Source organism: Salvelinus namaycush, chromosome 8, assembly GCF_016432855.1.
Source record: "Salvelinus namaycush isolate Seneca chromosome 8, SaNama_1.0, whole genome shotgun sequence".
NCBI lineage: Eukaryota > Metazoa > Chordata > Actinopteri > Salmoniformes > Salmonidae > Salvelinus > Salvelinus namaycush.
This window is the reverse complement of record NC_052314.1, coordinates 7,856,007-7,878,274: the sequence shown is the minus strand read 5'-3', so window position 1 is coordinate 7,878,274 and position 22,268 is coordinate 7,856,007. Positions and strand designations below refer to the sequence as shown.

The 22,268-nt window shown below is 44.2% G+C and overlaps 1 protein-coding gene across 2 annotated transcripts in view; it reads left to right on the top strand.

The window, feature by feature from the left end:
• Nucleotides 1–22,268, top strand: part of LOC120052352 (pleckstrin homology domain-containing family A member 7-like) — a 174,964-nt gene that overhangs the window by 82,191 nt on the left and 70,505 nt on the right. For both annotated transcript variants that reach the window (XM_038999208.1, XM_038999207.1), the window contains exon 4: nucleotides 22,019–22,102. In XM_038999208.1, coding sequence (XP_038855136.1) covers nucleotides 22,019–22,102 — 84 coding nt within the window. The remainder of the gene's footprint in view (nucleotides 1–22,018; nucleotides 22,103–22,268) is intronic.

The following is a 22,268-nucleotide window of genomic DNA, read 5'->3' as shown; positions in this document are numbered from 1 at the left end:
TTTGTGATTTTTTTTTTTAAATATCCATTTTTTATTTCACCTTTATTTAACCAGGTAGGTCAGTTGAGAACAAGTTCTCATTTACAACTGCGACCTGGCCAAGATAGGGCAAAGCAGTGCGACACAAACAACACAGAGTTACACATGGGATAAACAAACATACAGTCAATAACACAATAGAAACAGAAAAAAATATATATACAGTGTGTGCAAATGTAGTAAGATAAGGGAGGTAAGGCAATAAATAGGCCATGGTGGCGAAGTAAACACTGGAATGGTAGATGTCAGATGATGAATGTGCAAGTAGAGATACTGGGGTGCAAAGGAGCAAGATAAATAAATAAATACAGTATGGGGATGAGGTAGATAGATGGGCTGTTTACAGATGGGCTATGTACAGGTGCAGTGATCTGTGAGCTGCTCTGATAGCTGGTGCTTAAAGCTAGTGAGGGAGATATGAGTCTCCAGCTTCAGTGATTTTTGCAGTTCATTCCAGTCATTAGCAGCAGAGAACTGGAAGGAAAGGCGACCAAAGGATGAGTTGGATTTGGGGGTGACCAGTGAAATATACCTGCTGGAGTGCGTGGTACGAGTGGGTGCTGCTATGGTGACCCGTGAGCTGAGATAAGGTGGGGCTTTACCTAGCAAAGACTTATACAGTTGAAGTTGGAAGTTTACATACACCTTAGCCAAATACATTTAAACTCAGTTTTTCACAATTCCTGACATTTTAATCCTAGTAAAAATTCCCTGTCTTAGGTCAGTTAGGATCACCACTTTATTTTAAGAATGTGAAATGTCAGAATAATAGTTGAGAGAATGATTTATTTCAGCTTTTATTTCTTTCATGACATTCCCAATGGGTCAGAAGTTTACATACTCAATTAGTATTTGGTAGCATTGCCTTTAAATTGTTTAACTTGGGTCAAACGTTTCGGGTAGTCTTCCACAATAAGTTGGGTGATTTTTAGCCCATTCCTCCTGACAGAGCTGGTGTAACTGAGTCAGGTTTGCAGGCCTCCTTGCTCGCACACGCTTTTTGAGTTCTGCCCACAAATGTTCTATAGGATTGAGGTCAGGGCTTTGTGATGGCCACTCCAATACCTTGACTTTGTTGTCCTTAAGCCATTTTGCCACAACTTTGGAAGTATGCTTGGGATCATTGTCCATTTGGATGACCCATTTGCGACCAAGCTTCAACTTCCTGACTGATGTCTTGAGATGTTGCTTCAATATATCCACAACATTTTCCATCCTCCTGATGCCATCTATTTTGTGAAGTGCACCAGTCGCTCCTGCAGCAAAGCATCCCCACAACATGATGCTGCCACTCTTGTGCTTCACGGTTGGGATGGTGTTCTTCGGCTTGCAAGCCTCCCGCTTTTCCCTCCAAACATAACGATGGTCATTATGGCCTAACAGTTCTATTTTTGTTTCATCAGACCAGAAGACATTTCTCCAAAAAGTACGATCTTTGTCTCCATGTGCAGTTGCAAACCGTAGTCTGGCTTTTTTATGTCAGGTTTGGAGCAGTGGCTTCTTCCTTGCTGAGCTGCCTTTCAGGTTATGTCAATATAGGACTCGTTTTACTGTGGATATAGATACTTTTGTACCTGTTTCCTCCAGCATCTTCACAAGGTCCTTTGCTGTTGTTCTGGGATTGATTTGCACTTTTCGCACCAAAGTACATTCATCTCTAGGAGACAGAACTCGTCTCCTTCCTGAGCGGTATGACGGCTGCGTGGTCCCATGGTGTTTATACTTGCGTACTATTGTTTGTACTGATGAACGTGGTACCTTCAGGCGTTTGGAAATTGCTCCCAAGGATGAACCAGACTTGTGGAGGTACACCATTTTTTTCAGAGGTCTTGGCTGATTTCTTTTGATTTTCCCATGATGTCAAGCAAAGAGGCACTGAGTTTCAAGGTAGGCCTTGAAATACATCCACAGGTACACCTCCAATTGACTCAAATTATGTCAATTAGCCTATCAGAAGCTTCAAAAGCCATGACATAATTTTCTGGAATTTTCCAAGCTGTTTAAAGGCACAGTCAACTTAGTGTATGTAAACTTCTGACCCACTGGAATTGTGATACAGTGAATTATAAGTGAAATAATCTGTCTGTAAACAATTGTTGGAAAAATGACTTGTGTCATGCACAAAGTAGATGTCCTTACCGACTTAACAAGAAATGTGTGGAGTGGTTGAAAAACAAGTTTTAATGACTCCAACCTAAGTGTATGTAAACCTCCGACTTCAACTGTAGATGACATGAGGCCAGTGGGTTTGGCGACGAATATGAAGTGAGGACCAGCCAACGAGAGCATACAGGTCGCAGTGATGGGTAGTATATGGGGCTTTGGTGACAAAATGGATGGCACTGTGATATACTGCATCCAATTTGTTGAGTGGAGTGTTGGAGGCTATTTTGTAAATGACATCGCCGACGTCAAGGATCGGTAGAATAGTCAGTTTTGCGAGGGTATGTTTGGCAGAATGAGTGAAGGATGCTTTGTTGCGAAATTGGAAGCTGATTCTTCTAGATTTAATTTTGGATTGGGGATGTTTAATGTGAGTCTGGAAGGAGAGTTTACAGTCTAACCAGACATCTAGGTATTTGTAGTTGTCCACATATTCTAAGCCAGAACCGTCAAGAGTAGTGATGGTGGACGGGCGATGAGTGAGTGTTGTTGCAGAAATAAATATAAGGCCTATGCTCAAAAAAGTTAACATTTCCACTACAGAGGCATTTGGTATGTTATGAATAGGGAGGTGCCCTTTTTGTTATGTTATGAAAAGGGCACGGGGAGGTTTTCCACTTTGAGCACCAGCCTCCTGAAAGGTCTGTGCACGGCCCTGCCCGAGACTATGCCCGTTATTACTGGTATGGCGTCGATGACAGGCTGTCAGTAGCTTTGAGTGCCATCCATGTCCCCTTACCCCTCTCATGCTGGAGGTGCCCTTGTTGTTCAGGGCCACTGCCAGGGTGACACTGGAGAGAGAGGGGGGGGAGCTGGCACCGGTTACGATCTGGCCAAACAAGTTTCCCTGTGTGCCACGATATCAAACCCCACTTCATTGCATCCTGCTGCTGGTTTAGGGTGTGATGTCAAGCCCTAGGCTGAAAGCAATCCCACACTTGTCTGAAGTTATCAAAAGGAGAAAGGACAATGGAGATGGAAGAGAGAAGGGGGAGGGAATGAAGGTATACTGTGTCTGTGTTCCTCGCGCACACATTTGTATTGTGTGTGTGTGAGTGGGGGGGGGGGGGGGGGGGGGGGGCTGATAGCGGAGCAGAAGACAAATTCCCGTTATAACAGATGGACAAACTAAGTTTTATTGAAGATTGCTCTGTTGATTCGTATGAAAGGAGCACACTGACTGTTCGTTTGCTGTAGCTTTTCCTGTTCTCTGTAACAAAGGCTTTTTGAAGCAACTGCCAAGACCACCGCCACACTTCCTCCCTCTCCGAGGTGGTGAGGGTCGGCAAACATCTGCCACGCTGATCCTCAACACAGGGACCCCACAGGGGTGCATGCTTTGTCCCCCCCTGTACCCCCCCTTGTCCCCCCCCCCCTGTCAAAGATTATTTATATATATTTTTTTACATTTTAGTCATTTTCCAGAGCGACTTACATGAGCAATTAGGGTTAAGTGCCTTGCTCAAGGACACGTCAACAGATTTTTCACCTAACCGGCTCTGGGATTTGAACCAGTGACTTTCGCTTACTGGCCCAACGCTCTTAACTGCTAGGCTACCTTCTGCCCGACAGTGCGTGGCCGCACTCCAACATCATCATTAAGTTTGCCGACGATACAACGGCCTGATCACCAACGACGATGCGATAGAGAGGAAGTCAGAGACCTCTCCCACAACGTCAGCAAGACAAAGGAGCTGATCGTGGACTACAGGAAACGAAGGGCCGAGCACGCCCCCATCACATCGACGGGGCTGTAGTGGTACGGGTCGAGAGCTTCAAGTTCCTCTGTGTCTACATCACTAAGGACCTATCATGGTCCAAACACACCAACACAGTCGTGAAGAGGGTGCGACAACGCCTCTTCCCCCTCAGGAGGCTGAAAGGATTTGGCATGGGCCCTCAGATCCTCAAAAAGTTATACAGCTGCACCATTGAGAGAGCATCTTTACTGGCTACATCACCGGTTGGCATGGCAACTGCTTGGTATCTGACCGCAAGGCGCTACAGAGGGTAGTGCATACGGCCCAGTACATCACTGGGGCAAAGTTCCCTGCCATCGAAGACCTCTATACCAGGCGGTGTCAGAGGAAGGCCCTAATTATGGTCAGACTCCAGCCACCTAAGTAATAGACTGTTCTCTCTACTACCACACTGCAAGCGGTATCACAGCGCCAAGTCTGGGATCAAAAGTCTGGGACCAGCTTCTACCCCCAATCCATTAGACTGCTGAACAGTTCACCAAATGGCCACTCGGACTCTTTGCATTGACACCTTTTTTTTGTTGCACTGACATTCTTGTACTAGCTCTATGCACACTACCTAGACTCTACCCACACACTACCTAGACTCTACCCACACACTACCTAGACTCTACCCACACACTACCTAGACTCTACCCACACACTACCTAGACTCTACCCACACACTACCTAGACTCTACCCACACACTCACACACTACCTAGACTCTACCCACACTAGACTCTACCCACACTAGACTCTACCCACACACTCACACACTACCTAGACTCTACCCACACTAGACTCTACCCACACTAGACTCTACCCACACACTACCTAGACTCTACTCACACACTCACACACTACCTAGACTCTACTCACACACTACCTAGACTCTACCCACACACTACCTAGACTCTACCCACACACTACCTAGACTCTACCCACACACTACCTAGACTCTACCCACACACTACCTAGACTCTACCCACACACTACCTAGACTCTACCCACACACTACCTAGACTCTACCCACACACTACCTAGACTCTACCCACACACTCACACACTACCTAGACTCTACCCACACACTCACACACTACCTAGACTCTACCCACACTAGACTCTACCCACACTCTACCCACACTCTACCCACACTCTACCCACACTCTACCCACACTCTACCCACACACTACCTAGACTCTACCCACACACTACCTAGACTCTACCCACACACTACCTAGACTCTACCCACACACTACCTAGACTCTACCCACACACTACCTAGACTCTACCCACACACTACCTCGACTCTACCCACACACTCAGACATAGACACACTTTCACACTCCTCACATACGCTGCTGCTACTCTAATTTATTATCTATCCTGATTGCCTAGTCACTTTTACCCCCTACCTACATGTACATGTTACCTCAACTACCTGTTACCTCAGTACATTGACTCAGTACTGGTACACCTTGTATATAGCCTTGTTATTTTGTGTTACTATTTCCTTATTAACTTTTTGGAAACTTTTTTTTTTTACTCTGTATTGTTGGGAAAGGGTTCGTAAGTAAGCATTTCACGGTAAAGTCTACACCTGTTGTATTCGGCACATGTAACAACATTTGATTTATTTGAGGTGAAGACAGAGTGTCTCTCCGAGGGCTGAGAGGACTTTGAGTTTTCTGCAAAACACACATCCCAAAAAATAGAAGGGACTTGTTACGCTCTGATACAGGAGAGGCAATGGTCAAATGGGTGTTTTTAATGGCGCCTGTGTATCAGTTTAATGTCCCGTGGTCATCCTGTGTGGTTAATAACCTTCGTTAAAGTGATTTGTGCCGCCAGACACACCAATAGGATTCTACACACACAGCCAGCCCACACTGATAAATGAGCCTACTTTCTCTGGGACAATGCCATAGCTTTCTCTGACATCCCCGTTCTGGTAAGCGTCTGTAGACTTTAGTTTACCCCATAGATCTGATTCCTTTTATGGCATTGTGTGTGTGTGCGTGGGTGTGTGTGTGTGTGTGTGTGTGTATATATCGGGGAACATAAGACAATGGTCGTCCTCAGTGGTCATCTAACCAAGCTACATTGTGTCACTGCCTCTCACTGTACTGTGAATGAAATCCCAGGCTGCAGTGCAGTCCTACTGGGAAGCCAATTGGCTGGAGAGAGGACATGAGAGAGTAAGGTACGGGTCAGGTAGTATTTCTCCCTATGACAGGGACACACCACTACAGAGCAGCGGGGTGAAAGACAGAACTGTAACCATGCAGGTAAAATAGGCCAGCTTGATTGAACCCTTAAAGATGCACTGTGCAGAAATCGCTCTGCCATTTCCTGGTTGCTAAAATTCTAATAGTTTGCCTATTTCAGTTTTTGACAAAACAAGGAAGTACAGTTTAGAGAATCATTGGATCATTGGAGAATCATTAGACCGCTGTAAATTATATTTTCAATAATGAAAAATATTGTATTTTCAGAATGGGAAGCATAGAAGTAACACACACACAGTAGAACAGATCAACCGCTCCTTAGACTGGCTTTCAATGAGAATGACAGATCTATAACTCACATTTCTGTTAATTTGGTCAGGTTTCCCAAGAAGTTAAATATATTACAGCTTTAACCTTTTATTTAACCATTTAAAAACCTCTGTTTTGATGGCACTCACACTAAATTCTAGCAATCGAGGGAAAGAACGAGCGAGAGGCTTGGATATTATATACAGTCTAGTCTTATGCAGTCAGTGGTGGGCCGTCAGGGCCAGCAAGGCCTTCTCTGCTGGCCTAAACATCATCAGAATATATATTTTTTTTTAAATATATTTTCCCACAAATATGTATTAAATTATTCCCCAGAGTAAGAATTATACTCTTCATTTCATAGCTTTCCTCTTGGTTGCACTGCTTCCAGCCCCAGGTTGAGATTTGGAGGGCTGGCCTTTATGTTAGATCTTTTATCCAATCATATTCAGCCATCATGTGTTGCCAGGGGTCTAAAATCTGCCCTCAGGCCTTCAGAATCAACAGTGCGGGCGCTTGTAGCTTAAAGTGAATGGAAATGAAAATTTAGTGTCAACCAATCAGCTTTAGAGTTGGCTATTGTACGCCTGCTGGCTGGCTCCAGTGTTACACAGGAGCCAGCTAGCAGGCGTAGTGCGTGCACGTCTTTTGATTGGATTACCAATATTGAGAAGCAGGTCCTATGGGCAGGTCTATGCAGATCCTCAGAACTAGGAAACTGAATTTGATAAACAAATTAATTTGCGTACGACTAAGCTGTTTTTTCAACCCACAATGGCGGAAGGAGGAGAAGATATCGATTTGGTCGAGGATATAATTATAACGCCATTCTCAAGACGAACTTTTCAAGAAAAGTTAGACATTGTAAGGAGAGGTCGCCCGACGCCGATGCTACAAAGCCTGTCACAGGCGGGAAAGGGGTTCGTTTGCCACTTTCAAAGTTCCAACTACGAGCGCTATCAATGGCTCACAGGCTCCGAGAAGCACTGCAAACTGTACTGCTGGGAATGCCTATTATTTGCAAGTGATCGATTTGGTGTTTGGAGCCACACTGGCTTTGCAAACTTGAGTTGTCTAACCAAGGCAGCAACGAGACACCAAAGTACGGCTGGGCACTTACAAGCAATGGTGCTTTTGAAAACTTTTGGGGACACCCGAGTGGATCTACAGCTCAATGAACAATCGCGCAGGGCAACGGAGCTGCACAATGAAAAGGTGAAGAAAAATAGGGAAATATTGAAAAGACTCATTGATTGTGTCATGTTTTTGGGTAAACAGGAACTTTCTTTTAGGGGACACGATGAAAGTGCTGACTCCACAAACAAAGGGAACTACGTGGAGCTTCTTTCTTTTCTTTCTGAAAGCAACACAGATTTACAATACCACCTGTCCACTAACAAAGTGTTCATTGGGACGTCCGGCAAAATACAAAATGACCTAATTTATGCTATTGCTGAAGTGATGGGAGAAGAGATCAAAATGGAGATTAAAAAAGCTCCCTTTGTTGCTGTTATGGTGGACGAGACAACAGATGTGGGAAATGCAGCACAGCTCTCACTCGTTCTGCGTTATGTGACGGACACAGGAGTCAAGGAGCGATTTATCCGATTTGAAGATGTGACAAGCGGCAAGCGAGCTAATGACATTGCCGCTCTTATTTTCCGTTTCTTGGAGGAAAATGAATGTAGTCTGGATAAAGTTGTGGCACAGTGTTTTGATGGCGCAGCAGTCATGGCATCTGGACTCAATGGGGTGCAGGCTAAAGTTAAGGAGAGGGCACCGATGGCCTTATTCATTCACTACTATGCACATCGACTAAATTTAGTACTGACTCAAGGAGCCTCAAAGCTTAAAGAATGCAAGGTCTTCTTTGCCAACCTCAATGGCCTTGCAGCATTTTTCTCACGATCCCCTAAGCGCACGCAACTGCTGGATGACATCTGCAAGCGTCGTCTTCCTAAGGTTGCACCAACGAGGTGGCAATATACATCTAGATTGGTCAATGCAGTCTTTGAAAAGAGAGTTGCCCTAAAGGAGCTGTTTAACCACTTACTGGAACATCATGATGACCATGACGGGGATACTGTGCTTATGGCTGATGGATTTAATGCACGTTTGGATGATTTTGAGTTTTGTTTTTTGCTTGAAACATTCAATGGGATTTTTAATTATTCGGATGTGCTTTTTGGAATTCTACAGAAACAAACTTTGGATGTACAATTCTGCCTGACAAGGGTGAACGAGTTTTGTGACACAATTGAGCGAGAGAGGTGCAGGTTCAGTCAAATCTACGATGACACAGCGCGCATCTCAAGTTTACCCAGCGCACGCAGAGGCCCACAAGGAGACCCTCGCACATACTATCAACAACTCCACAGCAATATTCTGGACAACATTCTTTGCCAGATACGAAACAGGTTTCAAGACCACGAAAAATTAATGTTTCTCTCCCTCCTGGACCCCCGGCACTTTCAGACCTACCGGAAAAAATTCCCGCAAACAGCCTTCTCCAGCTTAACAGAGAGTCACGGAACACTGTTCGACCTATCCAAGCTAAAAACAGAACTGACTGTAATGTATGCTATGACTGATTTTGAAGGGAAAAGTCCCTCTGATCTCCTTGATTTCCTTAAGCAGAAAAATCTGAATGAGGACATGGGGCAACTTTACACATTGGCATGTGTGACAGTGACTATCCCTGTGTCCACGGCTTCTGTCGAGCGGTCATTCTCGGCCTTAAAGCGAATCAAAACGTATTCCAGAAATGCTACTGGACAGACTCGGCTTTCAGCATTAGCCTCCATGTCGATAGAAAAGGACTTATTGGTGGAACTAAAACGCACAGATAGACTGTACAACAGAGTCATTGAAGTCTTCTTGAGGAAAGAAAGGAGGAAGGATTTTGTGTTCAAATAATCAGTCTTTGGTGAGTAGGCATACAATGCATGTTATTTTTTATTAAATGTGTATGTATGTTTCGCATTTTATTTCGTTAATATTAAATACCCTATATATTAACAAAATAAAATGGCAAATAGCCTATGTTGCAAATTATTTGTTTTCTTTCTTTTATTTTCAGTGAATAGTTATGTGTCTTTATCATCACGGTGAAACTGCTTTGGGTGCGACAATGCGCTGTTTAGTGAACACACTGTATTTGTTTTTTTGGGGACTTAAAGCTCAAAGTTTGTGGACCAGAAATGGATAGAAGAAGAATATTAATATAACTCTGTTGCACTCGACTATGTTCTTGCCTATTAGTTGAACTGTACTGTATTGTACTCTTCCCCTGCAATTCTCTGAATAAAAATGTCAATTTCAAGGTGACGCAACGCCTGGTTATACTGCGTTTCTGTAATAAGAGGTGGATTAATTCGGGTGGGACTGTGTAGGACCTCACTGAAGGCCCAGGCCCCAGGCCCACGGCACGCTACTGTATGCAGTATTATGTACAGTGTATCTTCAGAGTGTTGTGTTGTGCAGCTACAAAAGCTAACCATGAATCTGTTATGATGGTACAGTCCAGTGCACGTACTAGTTTTAGCTGGGATTAGATTGAGATTTAAAGAGATCAAGATTTAGAGCTCTCATTTAGAGGGAGAGGCTTTACTGAGCGCAACTGAAATAAATAAAGTTGAAATAAACCATTTAACAAAAGCCAGCGTGTGGGATGGAAGGCTAATTATTAGCTGTATGATGGACGGCCTACATACCATACAAAGGGCTACTTAAAATGTCTGTCTATGCCACCGCACACGTACATACACACACATATACTTATACATGTACACACAGACAGATGCATGGACAGACACACACACACACCCCTTTGTCCTCTCTCTCTGTCTGTCCGTCCTCCTTCTGTCTGTCCTCAACATGTTCGTCTGTCCTCTGCCTTGCATTTCAAACAAATTTCATCTGGACACCTTTAAATTGACCTGAACTTTGACTGAACACACACCCACTCATCAAATAGAGGTTTCAAAGCAATCCATCTTTCGCAGGGCGAGGCTCTCGCAAACCTGTCAGCGGTCTCGTGTCAGTAGATATGGAGACAGATGCCTCTACTTAGGGTAGGGTGAGACGTCAGAGAGAGGGGATGTTGCTTCCCAAATCGCACCCTATTCCCTATTTAGTGCACTCATTTTAACCAGGGTCCATATGGGTCCTGGTCAAAAGTGTATAGGGAATAAGGTGCAGTTTGGGACATAACCAGAGAGAGGCGGTGTTCAAAGCCAACGTATTCAGCCTTTGATATATCAGTGACTTGGGAGGGTGTGTCTCAATGTCTGAGGTGAGAAATGCATCGGAGAAACACCAATAACGTTAGTTAAACAGGTGCCATAAAACAAGTGGCGCCAACAGCTAAATGGACAGCGATTTAATTTATTCTTGGCCCATATTCAGATTTTATATGGACAGGGGGGACCTGATCCTAAATCGGCATTCCTACTCTGATAAGCTTTGTAAATACGGGCCTTTGTTCTTTTTTGTGTGGTTTCTTCATGAGAAAACAGGGAGAATGCACAAAGATCAAGGCTTTATCAAGAGATGTTTACACACTGTTGTCTAGTCAATCTTCTCAGAGGCTAATAGCTATTAAGCTAATGGAGAGACTTTAGTGTGTGAGTGTTTGTTTGGGTGGGGGGGACAGATGGACAGACGTCCGTCTCTATCTCTCGCTTTCTCTGTGTAGAAAGAGTCTTTGTTTGGCCGTGTGACTCCTGTCATGGTGAATAGTGTGTTTGTATAACCCCGTGTGTTTGTATAACCCCGTGTGTTTGTGTAACCTGGCGACTGCCGGTAGTCACTCATGCATGTCATCTGGATACCGCCAACGTTATGACGAGGTCAGATGGAGGGTCACATGGCACCAGTAGGTTCTTGAAGCAGAGAGCAGTCTGCAGCATGGGCTACGTCCCAAATGATACCCAATTCCCCATGTAGTGCACTGCTTTTGACCAGGGCCCATAGAGTCAAAAGTAGTGCACTATATAGGGAATATGGTGTGATTAGGGACACAGACATGCACTAGAGCACGTATGACCTTCCAGCCTCTCACACTGTGATAGTGGTCTGCTTTCTGATAGGGAGATACAGACAGTACTGGGTGAGGAGAAAAGAGTTTTCAGCCAAGTTTGACTGACAGGCGTAGGCCTATTATAGGAACAGTCTGTTTGGTTTTGCTGACGCTCCTGACAGTGAATCAGACAATGTCTTTGTGGTACAAACGCTGGCTGGTTTAGTTGAAGGGAAATGTTGTGTGTTTGCTGTTGAGATCAGAGAGGCAGTGCATTAACAGGTTTGTGTGTGCATCAAAAACAGCCCTTAGCTGCTGACGGTGTCCTGACAGGCCTCATTACAGAGCCTCTGATGGAACACAGCACCTCGATACAGAGCCTCTGACGGAACACAGCACCTCGATACAGAGCCTCTGACGGAACACAGCACCTCGATACAGAGCCTCTGACGGAACACAGCACCTCGATACAGAGCCTCTGACGGAACACAGCACCTCGATACAGAGCCTCTGACGGAACACAGCACCTCGATACAGATCCTCTGACGGAACACAGCACCTCGATACAGATCCTCTGACGGAACACAGCACCTCGATACAGAGCCTCTGACGGAACACAGCACCTCGATACAGAGCCTCTGATGGAACACAGCACCTCGATACAGAGCCTCTGACGGAACACAGCACCTCGATACAGAGCCTCTGACGGAACACAGCACCTCGATACAGATCCTCTGACGGAACACAGCACCTCGATACAGAGCCTCTGACGGAACACAGCACCTCGATACAGATCCTCTGACGGAACACAGCACCTCGATACAGAGCCTCTGACGGAACACAGCACCTCGATACAGAGCCTCTGACGGAACACAGCACCTCGATACAGAGCCTCTGACGGAACACAGCACCTCGATACAGAGCCTCTGACGGAACACAGCACCTCGATACAGAGCCTCTGACGGAACACAGCACCTCGATACAGAGCCTCTGACGGAACACAGCACCTCGATACAGAGCCTCTGACGGAACACAGCACCTCGATACAGAGCCTCTGACGGAACACAGCACCTCGATACAGATCCTCTGACGGAACACAGCACCTCGATACAGAGCCTCTGACGGAACACAGCACCTCGATACAGAGCCTCTGATGGAACACAGCACCTCGATACAGAGCCTCTGACGGAACACAGCACCTCGATACAGAGCCTCTGACGGAACACAGCACCTCGATACAGATCCTCTGACGGAACACAGCACCTCGATACAGAGCCTCTGACGGAACACAGCACCTCGATACAGATCCTCTGACGGAACACAGCACCTCGATACAGAGCCTCTGACGGAACACAGCACCTCGATACAGAGCCTCTGACGGAACACAGCACCTCGATACAGAGCCTCTGACGGAACACAGCACCTCGATACAGAGCCTCTGACGGAACACAGCACCTCGATACAGAGCCTCTGACGGAACACAGCACCTCGATACAGAGCCTCTGACGGAACACAGCACCTCGATACAGAGCCTCTGACGGAACACAGCACCTCGATACAGAGCCTCTGACGGAACACAGCACCTCGATACAGATCCTCTGACGGAACACAGCACCTCGATACAGAGCCTCTGACGGAACACAGCACCTCGATACAGATCCTCTGACGGAACACAGCATCTCGATACAGAGCCTCTGACGGAACACAGCACTTCAATCGCCCTGCTAAACGCAGCCTGCTTTTACAGTCCACACACACCACACACACACACACACACACACACACACACACACACACACACACACACACACACACACACACGCGCTTGTAAAGTACACACACACACACACACACACACGTTTCACACCCATTGGAAACTTAAATTGAGTCTGAAATGGGAGCAGATTAAGCAAATAAATGCTGTACTAATCCAGACTGGAGTGTCCTCACATACCCCATCAGGCGTTCTAGGGCAGCAGGTAGCCTAGTGGTTAGAGCATTGGGCCAGTAACTGAAAGGTTACTTGTTCGAACTCCTGAGCCGACAAGGTTCTGTCAATGTGCCCTTGAGCAAGGCACTTAATTGCCCCAATTGCTCTTGTAAGGCTGCTAAATGACAAAAAAAATACAACAAATTTTAGGTAAATACCTTCCCATAACAACCCTCTGAGAAGAAATGTCTGCTTTCTCTTAAAAAACACCATGCAGGCTGATCGAAATAACCCACTGGCATTACTGCTGAGATCTACCCTCTAAATAACCCACTGGCATTACTGCTGAGATCTACCCTCTAAATAACCCACTGGCATTACTGCTGAGATCTACCCTCTAAATAACCCACTGGCATTACTGCTGAGATCTACCCTCTAAATAACCCACTGGCATTACTGCTGAGATCTACCCTCTAAATAACCCACTGGCATTACTGCTGAGATCTACCCTCTAAATAACCCACTGGCATTACTGCTGAGATCTACCCTCTAAATAACCCACTGGCATTACTGCTGAGATCTACCCTCTAAATAACCCACTGGCATTACTGCTGAGATCTACCCTCTAAATAACCCACTGGCATTACTGCTGAGATCTACCCTCTAAATAACCCACTGGCATTACTGCTGAGATCTACCCTCTAAATAACCCACTGGCATTACTGCTGAGCTCTACCCTCTAAATAACCCACGGGCATTACTGCTGAGATCTACCCTCTAAATAACCCACTGGCATTACTGCTGAGATCTACCCTCTAATTAACCCACTGGCATTACTGCTGAGATCTACCCTCTAAATAACCCACTGGCATTACTGCTGAGATCTACCCTCTAAATAACCCACTGGCATTACTGCTGAGATCTACCCTCTAAATAACCCACTGGCATTACTGCTGAGATCTACCCTCTAAATAACCCACTGGCATTACTGCTGAGATCTACCCTCTAAATAACCCACTGGCATTACTGCTGAGATCTACCCTCTAAATAACCCACTGTCATTACTGCTGAGATCTACCCTCTAAATAACCCACTGTCATTACTGCTGAGATCTACCCTCTAAATAACACACTGTCATTACTGCTGAGATCTACCCTCTAAATAACACACTGGCATTACTGCTGAGATCTACCCTCTAAATAACCCACTGGCATTACTGCTGAGATCTACCCTCTAAATAACCCACTGGCATTACTGCTGAGATCTACCCTCTAAATAACCCACTGGCATTACTGCTGAGATCTACCCTCTAAATAACCCACTGGCATTACTGCTGAGATCTACCCTCTAAATAACCCACTGGCATTACTGCTGAGATCTACCCTCTAAATAACCCACTGGCATTACTGCTGAGATCTACCCTCTAAATAACCCACTGGCATTACTGCTGAGATCTACCCTCTAAATAACCCACTGGCATTACTGCTGAGATCTACCCTCTAAATAACCCACTGGCATTACTGCTGAGATCTACCCTCTAAATAACCCACTGGCATTACTGCTGAGATCTACCCTCTAAATAACCCACTGGCATTACTGCTGAGATCTACCCTCTAAATAACCCACTGGCATTACTGCTGAGATCTACCCTCTAAATAACCCACTGGCATTACTGCTGAGATCTACCCTCTAAATAACCCACTGGCATTACTGCTGAGATCTACCCTCTAAATAACCCACTGGCATTACTGCTGAGATCTACCCTCTAAATAACCCACTGGCATTACTGCTGAGATCTACCCTCTAAATAACCCACTGGCATTACTGCTGAGATCTACCCTCTAAATAACCCACTGGCATTACTGCTGAGATCTACCCTCTAAATAACCCACTGGCATTACTGCTGAGATCTACCCTCTAAATAACCCACTGGCATTACTGCTGAGATCTACCCTCTAAATAACCCACTGGCATTACTGCTGAGATCTACCCTCTAAATAACCCACTGGCATTACTGCTGAGATCTACCCTCTAAATAACCCACTGGCATTACTGCTGAGATCTACCCTCTAAATAACCCACGGGCATTACTGCTGAGATCTACCCTCTAAATAACCCACGGGCATTACTGCTGAGATCTACCCTCTAAATAACCCACGGGCATTACTGCTGAGATCTACCCTCTAAATAACCCACGGGCATTACTGCTGAGATCTACCCTCTAAATAACCCACGGGCATTACTGCCGAGATCTACCCTCTAAATAACCCACGGGCATTACTGCCGAGATCTACCCTCTAAATAACCCACGGGCATTACTGCCGAGATCTACCCTCTAAATAACCCACGGGCATTACTGCCGAGATCTACCCTCTAAATAACCCACGGGCATTACTGCCGAGATCTACCCTCTAAATAACCCACGGGCATTACTGCCGAGATCTACCCTCTAAATAACCCACGGGCATTACTGCCGAGATCTACCCTCTAAATAACCCACGGGCATTACTGCCGAGATCTACCCTCTAAATAACCCACGGGCATTACTGCCGAGATCTACCCTCTAAATAACCCACTGGCATTACTGCCGAGATCTACCCTATAAATAACCCACTGGCATTACTGCTGAGATCTACCCTCTAAATAACCCACTGGCATTGTTGCTGAGCTCTACCCTCTAAATAACCCACTGGCATTACTGCTGAGATCTACCCTCTAAATAACCCACTGGCATTACTGCTGAGCTCTACCCTCTAAATAACCCACTGGCATTACTGCTGAGCTCTACCCTCTAAATAACCCACTGGCATTACTGCTGAGATCTACCCTCTAAATAACCCACTGGCATTACTGCTGAGATCTACCCTCTAAATAACCCACTGGCATTACTGCTGAGATCTACCCTCTCCTTGTTAGGGTTTTCTGTGGTTGTCTGCTCCACCTGTGTCTTTATCCAGGTACTTCCACACAATTCTCAAAACTAGCTAGATAGAGAGCTAACATTTATGGGGTCCTATACCCCCCAAACAACCCCAAAATACCAAACTACCAGAAACAACCCCCAAATACCAGGAAATACCCAAAACATCTACCCCAAGAAACTACCAGGAACTACCCCCAAATAGAACTGCATTAATGTTCCTCAGTCCTCAAACCAGGCCTTTTGTTACCACGCTCTTAAAAGACACCACAAAACTCAATATCGCTGGCTATTTCCGACCCTCTGACTGGCGTGACATTGCTGCCATGCATGCACTATGGAAAATGGCTTCCAATCAAACCAATACTATTCCATTCATACTTGGTGTCAGTCAGAGCAATCAGACACAGATTTATCACAGTGGTTCAACCACAGTGGTGCATCAAATATCAGATTACGAATTAAATGAGCATTGATTTGTTTTTTTTGTTTTGTTTTTTTTTTGTTTTTTTTTGGGGTGGATCAGCTTAATATTGCGGAAAGAATGTTGCTTCCAATGTAATTGTCTGCATCATTTCCAATCCCCCATATTTTTTTGGGTAAATATATATATCCATACACGCATGCATACATATATACATATATACATACACATACCTATATAGACATACATACTTTTTTAAAGAATATACCTTTATTATTATTCCCCGCAACCCTACCACCGCTCCCCCAATTGGAGTAAACTAATAAACACTTCTGCTTTTACCTTCAATTTATACATCTTATACCTATTTTACAGACACAGACTACTTTATAATAGTTCTCTCTTGTTTGTTCTTAGTCCTTCCTCTATTTCTGTTGTCCATCCAATTTTATTTCCACTTGTAACTGTGCTATTTCACAAAAGCTCCGCACCTATACACATTTCACAGATCCCGTATGCCCTACATTGTTTATCTTGTTATTAGTCCCACCCTTCAGTTCTACTCAACCCTTCCCATCTATCTTCCAACATCATCCATTTCGGATTTTTATTTGCCATATATTTTTCAACTGTGCTGTGATGCTTCACAAAAGATTTGAACCTTCCTATTCTCATAGCTTCTACAGATTGTAAATTAAAAATAAACATTTTTGCTAAAATAATTATTATATTATTGATTGATTGACTATGGCTTTTCAAATCCCCCAGTATTGCTATCTGTAGCGTTAGTTCTAGGCAAATGTTGCAATTCTTCAGCCATTCCTGGACCTGTGACCAAAAACGAGCTACATATGGACAATACCAAAATAAATGGTCTAATGACTCTGCCTCCTCACAGCAGAATCTACAGAGCTGGGAAGATTGTATACCCCATATATATAACATTCTATTAGTTGCAAGAATTTTGTACAATAATTTAAATTGAAAAATTCGAAGTTTTGAATCCGGCGTTGTTTTGCGTATCAATTCATAAACCATGTGCCATGGAATGGGTACATCGAACATCTCTTCCCAACTATTTTGCAATTTATATGGCACAGCTGTCAGTTTTTTGGTCCTTAAATGAAATTGGTATATGTTTTTATTTATCACACTTTTCTTTAACCATTTATGTTCTTTAATACAGGGCCGACATACAAGTTCCTTACTTTTTTCCCCTTCTACTTGCCTCTTCCATTTTTGTGGTAATGCTGCAATTAATTGGTTGTAATTTTGGGTAGAGCAGACATTTCCATATGTCTGTGTGAGCTGCATGTGTGACATAACTCCACCAGTCCTATTTATGATATCATTCACAAAAATTATACCTTTTTTAAACATTTCTTCGATAAATACAGTTTTTTTATCAATTACTATATTTGAATTTAACCACAATATTTGTTGTACTATTTGTTCCGTCCTTTCAGGTGGATTAAACTGAAATTGCAACCAACTTTCTAAGGCTTGTTTAAAAAATAAGGATATTTTGGAGATTATTTCCTTTTCAAACAACCGAAAGTGAGCAGGTGTAATCTGAATAAAGGGAAAAAGGCCCTTCTTGAACATAGGATGAGACATTCGTACCAATTTACTAGAGAACCAGTTTGGATTTAAGTATAACTTTTGTATGACTGATGCCTTTAGTGAGAGGTCTAATGCTTTAATATTTAATAATTTCTGCCCTCCGAATTCATATTCGTTATATAAATAGGCCCTTTTAATTTTATCTGGCTTGCCGTTCCAAATAAAATGGAATATTTTTTGTTCATATAATTTAAAAAGCAGGTCACTAGGTGTAGGCAAAACCATAAGCAAATAGGTAAACTGTGATATGACTAAAGAGTTAATCAGGGTGATTTTTCCACAAATAGACAAGTATTTTCCTTTCCATGGTAGCAAGATCTTATCTATTTTTGCTAACTTTCTATAAAAATTTATTGGAGTGAGATCATTTCTTTCTTTTGGGATTTTTATACCGAGTATATCCACATCTCCGTCAGACCATTTAATTGGTAAACTACATGGCAATATAAAATGTGTATTTTTTAGTGATCCAATACGTAATATGGTACATTTATCATAATTTGGTTTTAATCCAGAGAGGATAGCAAAGGTATCTAGATCCTCTATGAGGCCGTGGAGAGACTCTAGTTGTGGTTTTAAAAGAAAACATGAATCATCAGCGTACAATGACACCTTAGTTTTTAAGCCACGGATTTCTAATCCATTAATATTAATGTTTGATCTAATTTTAACAGCTAACATTTCGATGGCAATAATAAATAGATATGCCGATAGTGGACAACCTTGTTTTACTCCTCTAGATAGTTTAAAACTTTCTGAGATGTAGCCATTATTTACTATTTTACACCTAGGGTTACTATACATAATTTTAACCCATTTTATAAGAGATTCCCCAAAATTGAAATATTCTAGGCATTTATATATAAACTCCAGTCGTACTTTATCAAAAGCCTTTTCAAAATCAGCTATGAAAACCAGACCTGGTGTCCCCGATATTTCATAGTGTTCTATTGTTTCCAGTACTTGCCTTATATTATCTCCAATGTATCGTCCATGTAAAAAACCTGTCTGATTAGGATGAATAATATCTGACAAAACTTTTTTTATTCTATGCGCCAAGCATTTTGCTAGGATTTTTGCATCACAACACTGAAGTGTAAGAGGTCTCCAATTTTTTAATTGGACTGGATCTTTATATATACCACTTGGGTCCTGTTTCAGTAATAACGATATCAGACCTTCTTGTTGCGTGTCTGATAATCTACCATTTATATAGGAGTGGTTAAAACAAGCTAATAATGGTCCTTTGAGTATATCAAAAAAAGTTTTGTATACTTCCACTGGTATGCCATCCAGCCCTGGAGTTTTCCCATCCTTAAAGGCCCCAATTGCATCAAGCAGTTCCTCCTCTGTAATTTGGCCTTCACATGAGTCTTTCTGTACAGATGTTAATTTTACATTATTAATAGGAAAAAAATCCATACAATTAGTTTCAGTTAGTGGAGATGGAGGAGCCTGAAACGAAAACATATTCTTAAAGTACTTTACTTCCTCTTTCAAAATATCATTTGGTGAATCATGCGTGACTCCATCATTTGTAACAAGTTTTAATACATTTTTTTTGGTAGCATTTCTATATTGAAGATTGAAAAAGAATTTGGAGCATTGATTTGTTTCTGTATGTTAGTCGGTGGCTGGGACAGCTGGTTCTGTATGTTAGTCGGTGGCTGGGACAGCTGGTTCTGTATGTTAGTCGGTGGCTGGGACAGCTGGTTCTGTATGTTAGTCGGTGGCTGGGACAGCTGGTTCTGTATGTTAGTCGGTGGCTGGGACAGCTGGTTCTGTATGTTAGTCGGTGGCTGGGACAGCTGGTTCTGCATGTTAGTCGGTGGCTGGGACAGCTGGTTCTGTATGTTAGTCGGTGGCTGGGACAGCTGGTGATCCTGAAGACCCTATCTATAATATCATTCCCAATAGCCATTTGTCAATGGGCTTTTTCATGACTGATTTTGTTGGCTCCCGAGTGGCAAAGCGGTCTAAGGCACTGCATCTCAGTGCTTGAGGCGTCACTACAGATACCCTGGTTCGATTCTAGGCTATATCACAACCGGTTGTGATTGGGAATCGCATAGGGCGGCGCATAATTAGCCCAGCGTCGTCTGAGGTTTGGACAGTGTAGGTCGTCATTGTAAATAAGAATTTGTTCTTAACTGACTTGCCTAGTTAAATAAAAAAATCCATGTTTAAAAAAAAAAAAAAGTTAGGAGCAGGCAAAACCCCAGTGCTTTTCTCTATTGTGTAATGCCTTTAGGACCTGGAACTGGGTGTTTACAAGCAATGATGTTGGATGACATCAGTGTAATATTCCATTTTGCTGTTGAATTTGATGGGGATATGTGAGCACGTCACCATCTTAGGTGAGTGGCACTGCCATCCCCTGGGCAGCGCTTTCATTTCGGTTCAGCCTATATCGCTAATACACGGGCCTCTATCCACCTAGACAGCAGTACAACCTTTTCAAAGATCATTTTCTTTGATGCAGTTTGATATGTTCTCTGAGACATATTCCTATCTAGAGCATTGTGCTTATTTGCCTGTCTGCGTCCCAAATAGAACCCTGTTCGCTATTGAGTGCTCTACTTTTGACAATGGTCCATAGGGTTCTGGTGGAAAGTAATGCACTGCATAGGGCTCTGGTGGAAAGTAGTGCACTACATAGGGCTCTGGTGGAAAGTAGTGCACTACATAGGATACTACCTCTATAAAGATAAATAGTGTCACTGCAGCCTCTTCACACATCACTGTGTGTATTGGACCAGAGGGCTTTTTTCCTTCCTTAAAACTAGGAAGTGAGCTCTCAGCTGTCACTCCACATCAGCTCCTACAGGAACAGAAACTGACAGGAACAAGGACAGGGCAGCTCCTGTACAGGGATCTGATGGAGGGAATCTGTTGGGAGGATGCTGTGTTGCCAAGTGTGCCCCTGTCAAGTGTGCCCCTGTCAAGTGTGCCCCTGTCACTTGACTGCGTGCCAAATAGCACCCTATTCCCTACATAATGCACAACCATTGACCAGGGCTTGTCAAAAGTAGTACACTATGTAGGGATTAGAGTCCCATTTGGGATGCTATCATACCTGGCTGACCTCTCTCTCCTTGTGTCACTGGCTGAGGGGGGAATCGATGGAGGCCCTGCCTGGCTGACCTCTCTCTCCCTGTGTCACTGGCTGAGGGGGGAATCGATGGAGGCCCTGCCTGGCTGACCTCTCTCTCCCTGTGTCACTGGCTGAGGGGGGAATCGATGGTGGCCCTGCCTGGCCTGACTGCCCTCTCTCTCCCTGTGTCCGGTGTTTCGTGCTGAGCCTGACACTTTAGGAGGAGATCATAGGAGCTGTCCAGGGTGGGGGCCACTGCCACCCTTCACATTCTACACACGCCTGGGAAACTCTGGGGGGGTAGGAGGGTGGGGTTAGGGGGCGTTTGTAACCTGCTACGCCCCTAGAGAATGATCAGCTTGTGTCTACATGTGAGTTTGGAAGGGGGTGAAAATCCATCGCGATGACCACAGATTGATTCGACAGCCAGGGATGCTAATTTTGTTCCACTCTGTTTCATCCCCACCTCTCCTCCACCCTCCATCCCCCACTTCTCCTCCCTCTCTTATCCTCTGGTCCTCTCACAGCCATAACCAGAGGACCACGTCGTTCCGGCACCCCGTGACGGGACAGGTGTCTCGAGAGAACGTGGATTTTATCCTCCAAGAACAGTGAGTGACTCATCTCCTCTTATCTGTCCTTCATGCGATGACAACTTTTGGTTCTCAGAATGTCGCTGGTATGCTAGTTGGTAATGGTCAGAAACAGACCTGTGGCCTCTCAGGATTGTCAACGCATCTATTTGGGACTACGAGTGTGTAAACCTCAAACACCGTG